The sequence below is a fragment of the Megalops cyprinoides genome, chromosome 8, assembly GCF_013368585.1.
Source record: "Megalops cyprinoides isolate fMegCyp1 chromosome 8, fMegCyp1.pri, whole genome shotgun sequence".
Lineage (NCBI taxonomy): Eukaryota > Metazoa > Chordata > Actinopteri > Elopiformes > Megalopidae > Megalops > Megalops cyprinoides.
Window position 1 is genome coordinate 27810824 of NC_050590.1, and position 19707 is coordinate 27830530.

The window sequence follows — 19707 nt, forward strand, 5'->3', positions numbered from 1 at the left end:
TTGATCTGTGGGCTTTACTATCTCCAAAACCCCAATGAATTTAGATTTTTTTGTCTGTTCTGCTTTTTGTCTGGTATGTTTGTTTATGGAGAGGATTTTCCAGCTAAGGGACCCAAGATACATTTTTGGATTGAGCTGGCGCATCATCTGAGAGCTAGGATGGGTTATAATAGTAACTTGATTTGAGGCAGGTTTTATTTACAGAGCAATGTATACGAAGAAAATGGAGGATCCCAGTACAGAACTGCCTTGTGTATTTCAGAGGAGTCTGAACTGATTGTGTCTCTGAATAAAGAAGGCTAGGGGTTTTGATTCATGTGGACTTTAAAGTGATACCGATATTGCTTTGGGTATTTTAGAGTGGGGCTCTTGCTTTCATTGTGCTCCATAAACCTTTGTTCAGCAATCCTCCTACATGAATTTCATCCAGATTTAAAAGGCTGTTTGACAAGCCTGACAGGCTGCTTTGGCATAAAGGCTTTTACAGAGAGGCAGCACTGCTGCTATAGGAGATAGCAGCTGTGTTGGATTAATGACTTAAGGCTATTCTCACATTAGTTCTCAGCTTGTGCTTTCCTGTATTCTTTTATATGCCTGTCAGTCTGTTTTACAGTGTGTTCGCTTATGTCAATCTGTTGGTTTGGTGTCCCAAATTCTGCTCTTCTTGGTTGTCTGAAACAGCTACTGAAATACAGGATGCTTGATTTAGGAATGAATGTCAATGGAAATGATTCATTTTCTCCTTTAATTTTAGTAGCAGTGGCAGCAAAAATAATTAAGTCTGCCCCTTGAACTACTCAAGTTTACATTCTTGTCTTCTCTATATACAAAACAAAAATAATGGATAGTTTCAGCGACAACGGAACCCACCCAAAAAACTTTTTGTTTCCCTGTTCCCTCCTTTTTCCTCCATTGTTGTTGGGCAGCGGACGCCAGCAGCTCGTTCCAATCCTGGAAGCAGATGTCCGATCTCTGGCGAGTGACGGGGCGGTTTGTTTATTGTGATTTCCAGGTTTTCTCCCTATTCGGCTCCAGGCTGCGGCTTGGAGAACCAAGGCAACACCATGGATCCCAGCAGCTGGAGCGGCAGCGAGAGCCCTGCCGAGGACCTGGAGAGGATGAGTGATTCGGCCGACAAGCCCATGGACAATGATGCCGAGGGTGTGTGGAGCCCCGACATTGAGCAGAGCTTCCAGGAGGCCCTGGCTATCTACCCCCCCTGCGGGCGCAGGAAGATCATCCTGTCTGACGAGGGAAAGATGTATGGTGAGTACCAAGGCAGTGTGGAATGGGGGAAGGGGGTTGGGGGGACTGTCTTTGCTCTACTTAACTTGACCTTAAAATCCCATAGACTTTGAACCCCCCTGCTTGAAATAACATAGTGCCACCCCAGTTCCCTGACAAAAACCTGATTCTGTCATGCAAGAATCCACATTCAGTGTTGTCCCGATTTTTATTCACGTTTACTGTGGTTGAAGAGAAGCACCATCTTTTACATAGAAAGGTATGGTGGAGATAGTGGTCTGTACTGTTTATCGAGAAATACTACTTTACAATGCTCTACTGTCTCTAGAGAGTGAGGGTGAAAAGGGGTGAAGAGGGGTGTAACAAATCCGAGTTCACAGAGGTAACGCGAGAGAAATTTCCAATCAAGTATTCATGACCAAGACGTGGGGCCCGCGTGTCCCTACCAACGGCAGCCGCACATTAATGCCTCTGGAGAAGTCAGAGTCTATAAGTAAAGCAGCATGAACTATTAGCCGAGAGCAGATGGTACCGCGGCTGCCACCAGCTGTGTCCCCTCCCCCATTCCTGGCTGGGTGATGTAATGGAAAGGGGGAGCATTTTCTCTCTGTGGTGTTGGAGTCTCTCACAGCCTGTCAGTGTCAAGAGAAAGCAGAGAGAACCCTTGGGGCATTCGTTTGCAGCTGTCATGTGACCCCTCTGGCCAAATGAAATTTGAAGTCGCAGTGAAGCCTCTCAGCTGCCAGTACAAAGAGGTCTCAGAGCGCGGGTCCGTTCATGGATTGCGAGCAACAGAGACATGCGGTCACTCCCTGGTCTGTGTTCAAGTGCGGCCAGTAGGTTAGCACGACGAGTTTAATTGATTAGATCCTCACACGCGACTTGCCAGCATTCCCTGCTCCTTCTCAAACAAGATGGAGACAGTCATGTGATCTGAAAATTACAGCCTCCTAGCCTAGTTAAAATGGAACATATACATAAATTTATCCTACAACTAAAGGCAAGTTAACAACAACTAAGAACTTCTGAAGGAAAAGAGAAAAATTAATCTTTAGGGATAACAAAAATGCCACCATTATTCTGAAGTATTGTATCAGTGCTACATGTGTTATTAATTTAAGCCATTTCATTTTATTTTCATTCAGAGTCCATGAAACCTGATTGGATACCTTGGGTATTTTCTAAAAGTCCCACAACCCCAGGTCAAGCTTAAAAATAACTTTGACATTTAAAGAGCCCCATATTTGAAATCCAACCATTTCGGTGGCCTTCAGTCCTAGTTTAACTAGGCCGCCTGTACAGCTATATGAGCTGTGACTGCATTATTACAACATTATTATTCTATGACTGAACTCAGTGCACCTTGGCCAACCACAGCCACATGCTTCTAAACATCTCATGAATTCTCAAACATGTCCACTGTGTACCTTCTCTTCTTTCACTTGTCCTTCGAAGTTCAAGACACAGCATTGGTTGTATTAGCCACTAAATTAAAGTCATTTCAAAAGTGTTTCCATTCATTACATTTCTGTACATATAATTTAAATCTTTATTTTTAAGTATATTTATAGATTAAATATATTCTTTTAAGTATATTTATAGATTAAATATTAAATATTATTTAATATATGGTTCAACACCTGAGTCCATTTATTCAGCATAGTCCTGTTTGAGGAGTTCTGAATGAATCAGACAAAATCAAAAGTAAGTTATTCTAAAATGATACGTTTTTACATTTTACATTTACAGTAAACACAATATAATATTTGGTTTACTGATGACAGCATGCCTCGAGCAGTGTTTACAAACACACTAACAGTGTTAGTGTTCTCAGACAAATGTTTCCCATTTGTTGTCAGTGGTATTGAATTTGCTGAGGCCCTGAGTGCAGTGGGAATGATCTGAGGTCAGTTGTCTTACCAGATGTGTAGGGTGTCCAATTGCATGTTTACTCAATATCCATTGCAGTTGCAGAGCACAGGGACATTCATCAGAATCCATCAGCCTTTCTGCAGCCGAAAGGGACACAGTGATTTGTGGAATGACCAGCAGTACTGCAGCAGTACGTCTGCAGGTGGAAACTGATGCAGTGCACTTGTACCACTTTGCTCTGCTCATAGCAGCTATTGCTTTGGTAGGATTTCACTTACATGATGAGAAAGGGCAATAAGTGCTTATATGAGCCTAGATGATTTTCTCTTGAAACCTGGTTTAAAAAAGCAAAGGCTCTAGGAAACCCAGCATAGATAACGATCAAGGAAAGTGCACAGGGGGCTGTGCTTTGCACTGTGGAACAGAGTGGTCTGATCCAGATATCTGCAGACACTGAGAGGGGAGAGGAAGGTTTGTAAAGCAGCCAGAGGGCCAGGATCTGGATAGCACAGATCTCTTTCACTCCCAAAACAAAGTTGCCCGAGATTGGGGGAAAGCTGAGCAGAGCAGGCCTGCACTTGGTGGGGGCAGGGCTCTGCTTTCAACCCCGCAACTGCTGCTGGGTCCTAGTGCCATGCTACTTACTCTGTCAGCTATGCCCTGAACAATCGTGCACCCAACTACAAGAATTAGAAATCTGAATTGCGCAAATGGCACAAGCTGATGCATGTTTCTGTGTGTACATCTGTGTGTGTGTGTGTGTGATCTCTGAATCTTCCTTTGTGGTCTTGCTGCTGGAAAGTGCTCTAATTTTCTCCTTCAACCCAGTGGAGAACCTTGTTTTTTTAACAAACTTTCTTTAAGTTGAAGCTGGCAGGTTGAGTCTCCTGTGCAATATATTTTTCTTGTGTGGAAATTATCTACTAGAAGTTAAGCTTCATTATATTCCTCAGGTTGTATGTAAATGTAAAAGAAAAAAGAAAACGGCTTTTTGTAATGTATTATAAAGCTGGCAGTTTGTGCGCCTTTTCCATTATAAATTTGAATTCATGTTTTGAAGAAGTATGTAGAAGTAGTGACTCATGTTTGCCCTTTCTGTTTTCCCCTTTTGTATCAAAGGTTGCTAATTAGGTTTTGTCAGTAATTAGTGATTCACTGGTCAAATTATTCATTTGTCAAAGTTTCAATTTTGGCTGTTATCTGACTCTTATTTTGAAACATTTATTTATTTATTTGTTTATTTATTTCTTTTACAACGAAAGACGTGTGATGGTGGTGCTTAACCCAAATGACCGTCACTTCATTTTCAAGGTCAGACTGAAAAACATGGGCTCTGCCTTGTGCCTTTGTTTTGGCTATGCCTTTCAGTTAGAAACTGACAATCATACCTCGAGAATAATATTTTGTGAATTTTATCTCTTAAGGTGACTTTGTGCACATGATTAATTTAGATACAGAGCCTTTTTTAAAGAAACGTACATGAAGGTTGAACAGTGATAACCCAGATTTTTTGCACAGTATTGGAGAAAAGGAGGTTTTACAACACCTCTATATCAACCTTATATGTGAGCATTCAGTATCCATTGTACCATACTTTGATATGAGTGTTGTGACAGCACCTCAATGGAATAGACACATCTGTTAGACATGTTGTTTGGAAGTGACCTTAAATGCCATCAGAGAGAGATTCTCTCTACCCCAGGAATCAATCATAAATATGATATGGATGTCTCCTACACCACATCCTGAGGTTGTTTGCAATGTAGAAATCTCATATACAAATATTTCCTTCTCTTTGGATTTATAAAACAGTCTGGATTTGCATTGTAATTTGGAAGCAGTTTCCAAACGGCGATGCAAATGTGAGTTCAAGACAGTAGGGCAAGCATCCTTCCCCAGGCAAGGGCCTGTTGGAGCTGTTCCTGGAGGCCTCACACACCTGTGGCTTCTCTCTTGTTTACAGTGTGTATTCTCCATCGCATGACTCTTATTGCTTTTAATGAAATGCCCTTCCCCATGGAGCATTAGTTTAGATGCCACCAGAGCTGATGAGAGACCCCTGAAGTGGCACTCCATCCTGATGAAGTGCATTGATTGCTGGAAATGTTGGCAATGTGGGTATTAAGAGGCAGGTCGTGGGGCGAGGCTGTGTGCTTCCACAGCAGCTTGCTCCGCGTCCATTAGCTGCATCTTGATTAGCCAACAGCCATCGTTCTTGAGGCATGTGCAAGGCAGGCAGAGGCGCAGGTATTTTGGCAGTGGGAGCCCAGGGGGAAGGCATCACACATAGCTCACGAAGAGAGACGCCGGCCAGAGCACCCTTAAGCCCTTTGTTCCCCCAGTTGAATGCAGTTAATTAGCAACTGTCTCTATAGCAACTGCCTCTCTGTTCAAAACAATGTCCAATTTTTTTGCAGCTAAGCTTATCATACTGTTTACCTGAAGGGTTTTTTTTTTTGGTGCTTTGAGTCTCATTGGCGCTGGCGCTGTGCCTAGCCTCGGAGGTTAATGGTGAAGGCGATGAAAAACAGCCCGACAGCTGCATTGTAAAGGGCGCTCGGCCACGAAGCTTTCTGACGAGAGGAACACAAGGATTGGGAGGAAGTGGCAGCGCCCCAGCAGAAAGCTCAGGACTGATTATTTACATAATTCACTTGCTTTGCAAGTGTTCCTTTATCCAGCTCGACATAATTAGATTCCCTGTGGAATATGTATGAGTGCTTGCAAGACAGGGGGCTTTGTATGCGGCACAGCACAATGAGATATGACAAAATGATCTGTACTCTTGGGTGCGCAGTTCTGACTGTGTGCATTTGTTGTGTGGTGGCCGTGTCGTGTGTTGTCGGCTCATATTTCTGAATCTGCCTTTTCAGTTTCTGTCAGATGATCTGAAATGTGGGGGGACAGTGATTGTGTGGCAGTTTAAAAAACTATCAATGAATGCGCTGTCAGGATAGGAGCTGGGTCCAACCCAAGTCTTAACAAGTGTTTTCACTGCTACAAACAAGGTAAAGCAGTGCTGCTCAGATGACTCTAAACCAGCGTGTTTTCAAAGTATTGACCATGTCCTGCTAGGCCAGAAAAAAGGGAGTCACAGATCCTGCAGTTACGCCCCAGTGCATTTACTCATTTTCGGGGGGTATCTTTTGAGAGGCTGTGACATCATTCAAAGCATGGCAGCCACTCTTATCAGAAAGCAGCCTAAATATCACACTATGTTTTGGGGGTGGATCAGAAAAGCCCTTGCAGGTAGTAAGAATTATGATGTGTGAAATGGCCATCTGCTTCAGGAGCGCATCGCAGGGCTCTCCCTGGCTGTTTCCACGCTGTGTGGATCAGGCCACTGAAAGATTATTTATAGCAGAGATTTTAAACCTTGGGGGTGTGAGAGGGGTTGAGGTGGGTCATGAGATCCATGTAAAAAACACAGGCTATAACCCTTTCATAGACATTGCCACTAATTTCACTAAACACTTCAGTGGTTACTGTGCATGCTGTATTAATGTACATAAAAAAATGAATTCCATTCACTCGTAACTGTAGGCTTGGAAATTAGGGGACTCTTGCTGTACACTGAATTTATTATGGGGAAAGTGTACACAATTATATCTTATTAATCTGACTTCATTTCAGCTTTGTTCCAGTACATCAGAACAAATAAATCAGTACACTTTCATATGCATATGATCCATTGTAAAAAAGTAACACCTTGCTATATTTTCAGTTGGATATAATTTACTGTTCAACACAATGCCTTCTAATGGACCATGTTGTTGTCTAATTTGAAGTACAGAGGAATAGTTTCATTAACAGCACGGGAGCCGTGTAAATACAGCAGCAGCATCAGGGCCGTTATAACAGAGGGTCACCTCTCTTTTGGCACTGGGCCAAACACCTCTTGCCATCCTGGGATCAGTGCACACCCAGGAGAGTGTGACAGCACACCTTTGCAGCTCAGGGTGCAGTCATTCTGGGGTTGCTCCACGGCTGTTCACTCAAGGACGGATGTTGTGGTGTAGTGTGACGGCAGCGAGCGTGGCCTGTCGTGTGAGTAGTGTTTAGTACAGGGATAGAGGGGAGCTGGGGCACGCACATCTTACACAGAATGGAAGCGTTTGTTTAGTCACCGTATCAACAACCCCCGTCCAATAAGTACGAAGACAAAGATATGCACACACCAGACAAAATATTGTTTGATTAGTTTAGAAATGCCTCTGTATTAAAGTTTAAAGCCTTCTTCCCCCTTACAGCAAGGACATCAGTCACATATACTTTATTTGGCTTTTGCACAGCAGAGCAAGGCTATGAAATCTGCTTGGATTGCATTTCCCAGTTCATCAACGTTTCTTTCAGTCTCCATCTACCATCAACTTGAGAATTTTGATAAAGAGCTGTTCATGTTACAGAAGTGCAGTGTGTTTTGCAAGCCCTTAGCTGGACTGGTCTACACCTCCCAGCTGGCAGTGGTGTACGTGATGTAGGGACCTACTAGGGTAAGAATTTATCAATATCTCACCAACCAATTACCCCACATCACTTGTGCTGTGCAGTTGTGGTATGGAAACACAATGGGATAGTCATGGCTTTCATATCATGGCTGAGAAATTTTGCTGGCAAACTTTGGTTTGGGAGACGTGTCAGATGAGGCAGGCTGGCCTTTGTTGTCATTTGGGAGAGAGAGGGGAGCATAGAGCATCCTGCTGTGTGGATAATAAGGAATTTGCAGGTCTGCACAGACCCGGAATCACCTGCATTCGTACATACAGTCACACAGGCCCTGGCCTGAAGTGCCCTGGAGCCTCACAGCCCTCAAGAATAATCCCCTTATTGTCCACGCACCATCCTCTGCATCAGAGCACAGCAGTGCGCTTTCTCACAAAAAAGAAAGAAAAATGTGTCTCCTTAAGGGTGCAACCACAAGATGAACAGAAAAGGTCTTTACGTTTCCCTGAATAGGATGGGCTTAATGGCAAATGGTAGGCAGCAGCGATTGTTGAGCAGAGCCAAGGGTCAGAAGGTTGGTGAGAAGCAGAGCATATTTATTTAACCATCCTAACGGATAACAATGGGGAAATATCACAGTGGTGGATGATTCGCACTGAGAGGAACGAGAAAAGGTTAGAGTGTGCAGGTTTGTAAAAAAGATGTACAGCACTTTCAAAATGTATGGAGAATTGAGTTTGAATAGGAGTCACTTGAATGTGCACCCACAGAAGAACCAGGAAGGTGGCGTTTTATGTCTGCAGAAAATAGTTTCTTTACAACCATGTGTCAGGGACATTGTGTCAACTGAGAGGTATAGGGCTCTGGTAAAACGGATGTCTTTCCTGTCATGTCACTCACTAATGGGTCAGCATGATTCCCAATGTCTTACGCATATGGGAATAAGACAGCAAAATTATTATTAATGTATCACAAATGTTTTTTTTCTTTTCTAGTCAGGTGTAGATAATGAAATCAGTAGCGGTTTGAAGGTCACGCATATCATCTCATCCTTCCTGTGTTCTAACCCACTGAAACCAAGGCCTTTTGGTGTCTTATCTTGACTGCGTTATTTTGTACTCTGAACCGAAGTGATTTCTGCTCTCCTGTTGTTTTTCTGAACTGCTCCTTCAGGGCGAGAGCTGGCTTTTTAAGGCTGTGGCCTGAATCCTCATTGTTCAATGGAGTTGGCGTGAGGTCACGGCCGGAGCCGCTCTTGCTGCACGGTTACGTGCTGGGCCAAATCTGGAGATGGAAATGCTACACTGTGGGGGGCTCACAATGGTATTACCGAATAACTGCGTATGTGAGCATTGCGTGTCCTGTAAACTGCGAGGCCTGTATTTACTTACAAACCTGTGATCTTCAGGGTAGTACACATTACCCATCAGCCCTTTCTCTACACTGGAGAGGCGAGGAAAGGGCTGTTGTTAGCTTTGCTTGGCTGTATTTTGACCCCGCATTTCTGCACATGTTGAAAAGGGGTGAAAACTGCCTGAGGGACTTCACTGACATCAGCAGCTCCTCATGTCAGATTAGTTTTTCTAATATTGTCAGAGGGGTGGTTTGGGGGAGAAAGGAGCAGGCAGGTGGTGCTACATGCGGGTTGGGACTCGTAGAGTGGCAGCCCCTCCATGACACTCTGTAAAAGGGTTCAGACACACTTCCTTTTAGCCACCCAGAGTTTCCCTGTTTGTTCATGTGTAACTTCACATGGCAGACTTTGTTTAAATGTACAGAACAGCCAAGGGCAACACGTGATCACACTTGCGCTTCAACTTCGCTCTGGTTGGAGGAGCAGGCGCAGATTAAAGCCTGGGGTCGGTGGCAGGGGAAATCAGCTGGGTTTCGAAAAGGCAAAACACTAATCAGAAATATTTCACCCTATTCCCTCCACACTGGTGGCAACTTTTACTTGCAAGTGAAGCAGATATTTATTTTCCAGGTAATGAATGTGTTTGAAAACGGGATGGGATATAACATGTTTATATCAGAACAGACAACAAACAGACTAGTTCTGTCATGTTCAGCTTATTGTCTGCTTAAATGAACCTCCCACCCCACACACACAAACACACATACACACACACACACACCCGTGCATGCTTTAAGATGCAGATCTGTCTTCCCCCCTCGCTGTCCAGAAGAGCCCAGGGACAAAGCTTGTGTTTGTGTGCAGCTGAGGGCTCTCAGCCCTCGCCCGTATGAAACCCAGATGTTACTGAAAGGGAGGCTGGAAGTATGGCAAGCTCAAAGGAACGTGACAATTTGGCCTCTGAAGCATGAGACGGTGCTTTTTTGCCTGCAAGGTGTTTCATGGTGCTGTTACTTTTTACAATGCCCCCGACTGACTGTGCGGCCTGCACCTGTTGCTGCCCTTTACCCAGCAACAATTAAAGAGATATGGGCCTGGCTACTGCTCTCATGCACTAAGGATGCTGAAACATGCCCACAGAACAGGTTGCACCTAAAAGAGACAAAGCCCTCCACATCTCACTAAGCGCACAGTGCACAGGTGCCACACTATCATTAATTAGATAATTAGTCCAAAGCTTCATTAACATATTTATATTATACTTAATATAACATGACAGAACTTACTTAATATATGAGACTTAATATAACATGAAGAATATAAATCAGTGTTCACATTAGGTGTTGACCGATTATCGGCCTGGTCCATTATCGGATCCGATGTGCAGTATTTTTACAGTTATTGGAATCGTTATTTTTTTTATCCGATTGCCAATAAAATATTTTAAAATAAATTTAAAAATGCGATACTTTGGCTCTGATGCACCTCTCTCTGTCTGTAGTCACCACTCTGTGGTCTTGAGCAGTGTCCCGCCCACAGCACTATCTGATTGGTTACACGTCACGAGTAATAGCCTATCAACACTGAAGGGTATTGTGCCACAGATGGGCACAGAGGAACACATTTGCAGATTGGAATGGCTCCGGTGAGCAAGCGGAGCTGTGTTTCAAAGGTAAGGCAGCAGATATTGCCAAAGTTGCAATAAATATCACAATCCTTTACACTGAAGTTGCAAAAACCCCACAATCTTATGATCTATCTCTATGATGACTAGGGTTGGGTATCGTTCGGGTTTTTTCTGATACTGGTGCTAAAGTGATACTTTTACAACGGTACCGATGCCTAAACAGTGCCTGAACCGATACTTTAAAAAAAGCACAAAACGACGGTCGACGACATTAAAGAATGGCTTTTTTTATTGCTAAGGCAAATTTGAACTTGGAATTGAACAATAGACAGTTAATAAACTGTTAACAGTTCAAAGTATACTTAAATATATAAATATAAATAAATACAAAACAAATGTTCACATTGTTAGCATATGTGTTCACTCTTCATCTTTTGTAGCCATGTGTTTCTATTTACCACATGGAAGCAGCATAGTGCTGTTGCTGTGATATCAACATCGAATAGATACGAGTGGCATTTTTTTCCCCCAGAAGCATTTCAAATGGCCCTGGAAAACTGGAGGTGTGCTCCCGCATCAGGTATGACTAAAAGGAAAAAAATATGAGATGAAACCTAGCACCTTAACAACCTTTTGCATGTAACTTATTTTTTTATGCTATGTAGTGTGCGTGTTACCCTACATGGTTTGTTGTGTTTTCATTAGCGGTATTAAGCTTCTCACAGTTTTCAGTTAGTATTTGCTATATCGCTGTTTCCTCAAACTAAAGTTAGCTAGAATTTCTCCAATCTAGTGTTCTAATTTCACCGGTTTTAGCATACACGCTAAATGGCTAATAAGCCGGTGTGACTGTACACGTGAAAGGGTTAAGTGCCACCAAAATGAGGGACCGAAATCTGTGTTGCAATTCGGTCAGGTAGATATCGGTCATATAGTAACTGGTGCCATATTGGCATCGGGTTTCGGTACCCAACCCTAATGATGACAAGCATGTCCAGTTTCCCAGTTACACTGAAAATGCCTGAATAATACACTCTGTTGCAGTGATATACAGTTAACTTCACTGCCTGGCCAAAAAAAAAAGTTGACGTTTAAATAAGCAAATGATCTTGGGTTGCTCCATTTGGTCAGGTCTAGGCTCAGCAACGTTATGTGGCAATAAAATGAAGTCAGCTGAGTACCTGAATGTACTGAATGACCAGGTTGGATGGATGGATTTTTTCTTCCCTGATGGCACGGGCATATTCCAGGCCGACAAAGCCAAGATTCATCCGGCTCAAATTGTGAAAGAGTGGTTCAGGGAGTATGAGGAATCATTTTCACACATGAATTGGCCACCACAGAGTCCTGACCTTAACCTTATTGAAAGTCTTTGGGATGTGCTGGAGAAGACTTTGCTGAGTGGTTTGACTCTCCCGTCATCAATACAAGATCTCAGCCAAAAATTAATGCAACTCTGGAAATAAATGTTGTGATGTTGCATAAGGTTATCAATACAATGCCACGGCAAATGTGCACCGTAATCAAAGCTAAAGGCGGTCCAACAAAATATTAGAGCATGTGACTTTTTTTTTGGCCAGGCAGTGTATAACGAGATAATAGATTTTATTTATGGAGCGATAGCTATATCTTTGAGTAATGTGCAACAGTGCAACGGGAACTTATTTAACTACCATATTGCGTAACATTAATCACCTGTATGAGTTGGTGTTTTTACATGTTACAGGTAGCCAGCTGATGGTCATAATAATGTAAACTAATGTTGAGTCTCATAGAGCTAACTTGAATGCGATAGCAAACATCAACAGGTTCATTTGTTGATCCATAATTTAGCTAGCTGACTAGCAAAAAAATTGATAGGCTATAACGTTGAGAGGAACAGAAGCTTTCTCACTGGAGAGCACGCAGAGCAACTCTGCTTTCTGCACCACAGTCTGGTGCTGCTGAATTGGGACTATTAATTGAGACTCACATTTCAGTACAAATTTAAGTTTTACTAGTTTTATTTATTTTAACTTTATTTACTTTATAAAACCTCGGGGAGCTATTTTGTTTATTTATTTATTTATTAAAAATTTCAGTTCACTTTATAAGAAATGCTGCTGGGAGCTCCCTGCACTTTTTGTTTTAAGATAATGCTGAAAAGTTCTCTTTTAATTAAACATATGCTTAAAGGCATTTCATTTATTCTAAATTTTTACACCAAGATTTTCATTTTTACTGCAAATGTATTTTGGTTCCAAATATTGGTTATCGGTCTCCTTGATTACTAATAATCAGCATCGTATCGGTGGCGGCCCTGAAAAAACCATATCGGTTGACCCCTAGTTCATGTATTTGTATATACTGTATGAACATTCATTTTCTGCTCTGCTTTTGTGCAAATAATCAGAGCCTACGTAGTGTGAACGATGCAGTAGCTACCTGTGTCCTCATGTACATGTAGATCAGGTGTACATAATGGCTCTGGGTGTTCTCACCACAATAGATAAGCATGTTGTTTTTGCAGATGGATGCGTCTTGGTGCCCAGGTGCAAGCTCCGGTGCAAGTTGACCCCCGCGACCCTGCGTGTGAGGTGTGACTGTGCAGGGCATGTCTGTGCCTGTCTGAGATTCCTGCTTCCTACATGTCGCACTCGTTTGCTCCTCAGGCTGTCTGGGGTCACAAGCCTTGCCAGCCGAGCAGAACCAGGAGCACCAGGTGTTTCCGGTGGTTGTTTATTGACTAGCAGTGCAATGTGATCTTACGGATGGGACTTACAGTCATTCTGTTACAGAAAAAGCTCATTTCCATTCGGAAATTAAAACAATGCATCATATACTTACACGGGCCTCTTGGGTGGTCCTTGAGAATATAGATTCCAGGGAACGTGGACATACCATTCATTTATAAATCAGCTTTGTTAGGACCATCATTCCACCAAACACTTTCTCTGGACCATTGCATACAAATAATTACTTTTTAGAGAAAATTCTTTCATGCATTTTGAGGTACACAGCTCAATGTGTCCATTACTCTTTTACTTTTGCATCAGTTTCATATCTTAGATAGATACACATTAAAATAATACAAGGTAAATTAGAGAAAAATTTTCAGACAAAAACCTCACTAAAATTGTAGACCCATCCTTCCAGATTCATCCTTTGTGAATTTAGATCACCGCTGCTTTGAAACAGCATGTTTTACAGCACTTGTACTGAAAGACGTGGAAAGGGGTCCTTTTATTAGGGTTATTACTTCAGCTAGGTTGCTTTGGAGAGTCTTGTAATTGCTGCAGTACTAGACCATCTCTGCCTTCCAGTCAGAACAGTGAGACATGAGAGTGCAGAAGAAGTGGCTGATAAGAGTGGACTGGAGAGGTCCTGATGCGCACTGTCCCTCACCGCCAGCCTGAGCAGGACCCTCAACCTGTTTTCTAATCCATTTCAAAATGCAGTGATCTTTGTGCCACATTTCGCAAGGGAATGCTTGAATGCGAGAATTGTTTTCATTGTGCAGGGCTAGTCCTGTGTCTTGGAGTTTTAGGGGTGTGTCCAGAAGACTCCCAGTCAGTGCGTGGGCTGGTTTCAGGTTGCGCACACTCCATTGGCTGCCCTTGGACGGGTTAAATGAACTCTGGGGACATTTTAAAGACATAGCCTCATTCATACCCCTGCACTCCCCACGCGTGGGAGGTATTCCCTGTTCGAGCTGATAAAGACAGAGAAGAGATTTTGTATTTGCACTGGAAACTGTGATTTTCTTACATCGAGTTCATGACTGGTTCATGTGGTCTGTTATAATAATAAGGAAGTTGTTATTTAGTTTTTGGGTGGCTTTTATTTTTACAGCCATTTTGGGCAAAGTAACTATGACATGGCCAATTGAACAACACTAATTTCATCCACCAGCATGCCAAAACCACTTTGTTACAGTGTTGCCATGAGTCTATTGCAGAGTGTTCTCAGGGCAGGGAGTAAGCTGCCAGTAACAAAGAGCTGGGGTTGGGACTGAAGGCTGTTTGCAAAGTACAGATGAGAGAAGTTAACTTTGCCGGCAACCATTGTTCCTAACAGTGTTTATTTCATGCTAGAAAAAAAAAACAAAGAAGCAGCTCTTCAGTATTATTTTACTGTGACATGTATTACCAAGATGTGGTGTGTTCCCAAATGTTCAGCTGACATCCTGATCAACATCAGGATCAACTTGATGAGTTGAAAATGCCTAAGACCCATGATGGCTAACATTGAAGAGAGAGAGAGGGAAAGAGAGAGAGAGAGAACATGTCATGCCCATGCAGTTTAACTTTCAACACCCATTGGTCGCAGCTAACAAGTTGCCTCATGTTCAAATGGGGAATTGATCCTGAGAAAGTGAAAATATTGATTTAACCCTGTGTCTGACTGTGGGCTACACTCACACATCAGTACCGCTCGGCAGCAATTCCTCAGGGGACTCGTAAATCCACAGCATTTGTCCACCCATCAACCCTGGTTTACTCCAGCAGCAGTTCTATGTGTCTGACCACTCCCTGCTTGCAAAGGCCTGCTGCAAGCCATGAAACCAACCGTGGCAGTAACGTAAATGACAATATGGTTTGTCACGCATAATTAACTGGACAATTCAGATGTGGATGTGTTTCTTGGTCCTCAGTTAGTGTATGGATTGGAAAGGAGAGTAGCCCCGAAACCTCAGTCTTGCCTGACTGGGGCAGACCAGGGTGACAGGAGGTGAACTCAGCTGGAGCTCCTCCAGCTTGTCCCTTCTCACCCTGCTTGTACTTCTTTATGGTTTCAGAGAGCTTGATTGTTTCCCGTCTCCCAGGAAACTGAATGACCTGGATTTAGGAAAGTTAAGGTTGTCAGCTGTATGATGATAACAGTATGTATATACAGTATGCTCATGTACATGAGAGATGACTCATGTAATCTCTTTCTTTATGTGAAAAAGCTGGCCAGTGCTCCCTGTATTAATCAAGTTTTAAAAACCTGTGAGACATGCACTAGCAAGAAAAAACATTTGTTTAAAATGGTGTCATGGGAACAACAGCCTTCCACAACAAATTTATGAATAAGCATTTACAAAAAAATGTACAATGCTTGCCTTGAACCAGTACACTCCTCTTTTATATAATGTGTAATTGGATGGGATTTCAATTTCAGTAAATATACATTTACTGTAAAGACAGATCTAACAAATTTAAGTACCATATAGGACAAATATCCATGAACAGTTTGAAATGCAAAATTATGTTCTTTTTACATGTGTGGCATTAACATAGTTGGCTTTAAAATGTTCATTTTGGTGGATATGGTGGTCATGGTGGACATTTTGATGAAAATCACAGACATCCTTACTCAGTCAATTGTTTTGTAAGAAAATCTTTGTCCTCCCTCAAAGTGACAAGTATTGATTGAAGTGATTAAGTATTGATTTTTTCATGTTTGTAAGAGCAAGGATTTTACAAGTGGCACCATATAATGTAACGTACCCTTGCATTTAAAACAAGGTTTGTCCTTAGCTTTTGTCTCACAATAATGTGCAATTGTTACTTTTTTCCCTGTTAGAGTTCAGCCAGATAGGTGATCACCAAAAGGAATGAAAATGGTTGTTTGTAATGCTGGCATTTATTTGTAACTCAAATGTAAGGACAAATTTTAAATAAATCCAAGAGTCTGTGTTTCAATAGGATCCGAATTTTGTGCTAAAAGCTTTTCAGTTTTTCTTTTGACATTTCGGCACTCAGCAGTGGAGTCCACATGATGAAAAGCAAGAGGCGAGGTTTCAGTGTTCTGGGAGTGAGAATTTGGCAAGGCTGACTCAAACTGACACTTTCTGCTGGTGAAAGTGATGGTCTATTACCATCAAATGCTTGTAGATCCTCTCTGCATTCCATGTTAGTACTTTCCCCATAATGGCTGCATGGCTGCATCTTTGAATAAAAAACATGTTCCAGGATGGAGGTCTGCTGTGAAGTATGCTGTAGCGGTTGCTCTTTGTTAGCCGAAACCACTTCCACAAGCTACAGCAGAACCTATTCCCTGCCTTCAGAATCAAATGGAACCCTTTTATTTTTGTGTTGGAACAAATCCATCATCTCTCTTTATCTGCTCTGAAGAAAGGCTGGAGTTGGTGTGCTGAAAATAAAACTAAGAATGCTTTTCTTGAAGCTAAGACGGTCCAAAGTCCACTGTTTTCTTCTGTGTCATTTTTTTTATCACTGTCTGAAAGTATTTTGAAGGTCTGTGAAGGTCTCTGAGATATGAAAAATATTTTATTTTGAGTGAAGCAAGAATTTGTAAAGAGATTGATTCCATATACATAGACACATAAAGACATTGTGTAGAAGTATAACAGTGAATAAAAAGCCATTGAAGAGGAAGAGGTGGGAAAGAAAATGAACTAAATCTACAACCTTGGCAGATTGTCAAGACACAGACCCTGTTGTCTGCATGAGAACCAGTGTTATGGTACTAAAACTGTTTTTACTCAGTGAAAATATTATTTACAGAAATGAATTAAAATTTTCACATACATACTATGTATATATGTGTGTGTGTGTGTGTGCGTGCGTGCATGTGTGTAAATAATTCTTTGCATGGCTTTAGTAATCAAAGCAAATCACTGACACATACAATTCTGGAATGTTTTTTAACTGAAACAAATGAAGGTTTTTGCTTATCCTGAACCACATTCTACAGTCCATACAGCAACAGTGTGAAGAATTATAAAATATATTATTTTATGGTCTTACAACATAATTTGGCTATAATTTGTTGCCTCTTATATAGCCAGAGGGCTTTATCTGCCAAAAGAGTTTGTTTTTACCTACTATTCTGTCATCTTCAAAGGATTGTTGTTGCAGTGGACGTGGGTGTAAGGTTCACTTGAGGTCACTGATATTTTCAAACCAGTGTGCTTAGTGCCGCCAGCCTGCCCAGTCTGTCAGTGTGTGCTGAAGCAGCCCTGCACGCAGGAAGCACGGCTAATTACCCCCATTAAAACTGACTGTCTTAAAACCAACTTGATTTGTTCTTAATTGCTTTTTTTGGCAAACAGAAAGAGCTCTGGCACAACCATTGGGAAGAAAGAAACAAGCATTCTGACAGCGTAACTTTCTCTCTTTGAGGGCCCTGATGTATGTATAGGTATGCCCATTTTCATTTATAAAACTGAAATGACTGAAAAAATGCTTTAACCAAAGGAGGGCTGGTCTCCAGCTGCCTGTGGCTTGGTAAAGCATACCTATGTTTGCTATAGACACATCATTCAGGTCCTGTGATCCACTGGCCATAGACATTTCTTTTGTAAAATATTAAAACCTACACATTTGGCACCAGATGCCCTCACTCACAAGGAAACTGCATTTTAATGCCAAAATAGGCTGTGGGAAATAATTACACCAAGAGTACAAAGTAACTACAACTACTAATCAGAACAGGATGTGCTCCTCTGTCCATTATAGTAGTGCTTCCTCTTTTTAAAGGTTTTAAGGTTTTTTCACTGTGTATAGGGTTGCTAAGCCATATGAGATGATGATGATGGAAGGGGGTGGGGTTGCAATTGGAAGAAGCTTGCATGTAGGGAAGATGTATGTGCCTGAATTCTGCATGTAAAAGCAGCAGGGAGGGGACTGTTATGGCTTTTGGAACATGAGGAGGTTGCAGTCAGTCTGAGTTTGGCCTTGAAGTCTCTCTAAGGCCTGAGCTCTAAATCTGGAGGGTGGGGGTGATGGTGCTGGGAGTTAAGCCACATACAATAGGCAGCTGGTTCTCTGGAGTCAGCAGACGTTATCCTCTGTCCTTCTAAATGGATTTCACTGTTCACTGATGGAGAGAGCTGCACTGACATCTCCCGGGCTCTAACGACCTCCCCTGGGAGGGGTGAGGGGGCTGCCACACCTTTTCAAAGAAACACCTGCAATTGGTCTTCATATTTTATCTGCTTTAGTACCCAGACTCCAAGCAACAGGGTTGTACAAACAGGCATCTGGTTAAAGAGGCTGACCTGTTGTTGCGGCCATGTGGCATGTCAGCAGAAAACACGCCATAGTAGATTGTTCTAGTCTGTGACACATGCACTGAGAAGAGGCCTTACTGCAAGTTTCCTTTGTTTGTCACGGTTTCTTGAATTTGTAATCACAGCAGTGGATAGGTACTCATTTAGTATAGCTCTTCAACCTAGGAAAACATGGCTCATGAATCAGTGTTTTTAAAAGTGACATGGTAAACTGCTCATGGATTAGTTCTACTATCCCCTTTGCACAGTCCAAGTCACATGTTTCTGCCCTGGGTGGAAAATGGGCTCTACTCCTGTCCTCTGAGCAAGCAGTGCTCCCCAGGATTCCACTAGGGCCAAGCCTGTGTATGCTGTGTGCAGAGCAAGGCACGGCTCTGGGTAGAGAGGGGTCGGTGGCAATCAAGTTCCCAGGCCTGCTGCTGTTCCCGTGAGTAAAAAACCTTCCTTGCCTCAACGTCCCAATCCCTTCCCCCGAGCCAGGGACCTGCTGAAAAGCGCCATATTGTTGGTTTTGTCCATTGTGATGCAAATGTGAGCCTGAGACCCTTAAGTCATCCATCACGCATGACAGGACAGCCAGGCTATTGTCCAGGCCTGCCCAGGATTTGTGTTCGTACTCCACTTTGGAGCAGGGGTCAGGGGGCCCCAATGCATTCTGGGAGAGGAAAAAGAACAGAAAGGATTAGGGCTGCTGTTGCTATGTAAATATGGCATAATCAGACAAAAACAATACAGCTGTATAGACAAACCAACTGCACTGCCGCAGAGTATGCATGTAATCAGCAGGTTGGTAAAAGGCAGGCCTTTGTCTTCCATGGAGAGCGTTCCTTATCCAATCTTTGTTAGAGGGAGTGTAGTTGACTCAGGTATTTAGCACCTTTCCTTAAGTATCCCACTCATAAAAGCACATGATGTTCTTTTCTAGGTGTAGGTGGCAAGTATGTGAAAATAGCTGTCCTCATACTTACAACAGTATGTAAAGTTGTAAATGAAGATAACTGCACTTCACAATTTTCTGCCATTTTACGCTGTAGCAGATTTAATTAAGGTCAAGTTGCAGTTGAGGTTCCTTCATGTAGTGACAAATGACACTTATAAATGACAATCTAATTAGAATTAATGATATGTCTGTCTGTAGCAGTGTGGGCCAGGACTCCTTGAGCCTTT

General features: G+C 42.4%; 1 protein-coding gene across 6 annotated transcripts in view; it reads left to right on the forward strand.

Annotated features, from left to right (window-relative positions):
• Window positions 1-19707, forward strand: part of LOC118781773 (transcriptional enhancer factor TEF-1) — a 62901-nt gene that overhangs the window by 22230 nt on the left and 20964 nt on the right. For all 6 annotated transcript variants that reach the window (XM_036534823.1, XM_036534824.1, XM_036534826.1 and 3 more), the window contains exon 3: window positions 1013-1266. In XM_036534823.1, the coding sequence (XP_036390716.1) occupies window positions 1065-1266 (202 nt within the window). In that variant the 5' untranslated portion in view covers window positions 1013-1064. The remainder of the gene's footprint in view (window positions 1-1012; window positions 1267-19707) is intronic.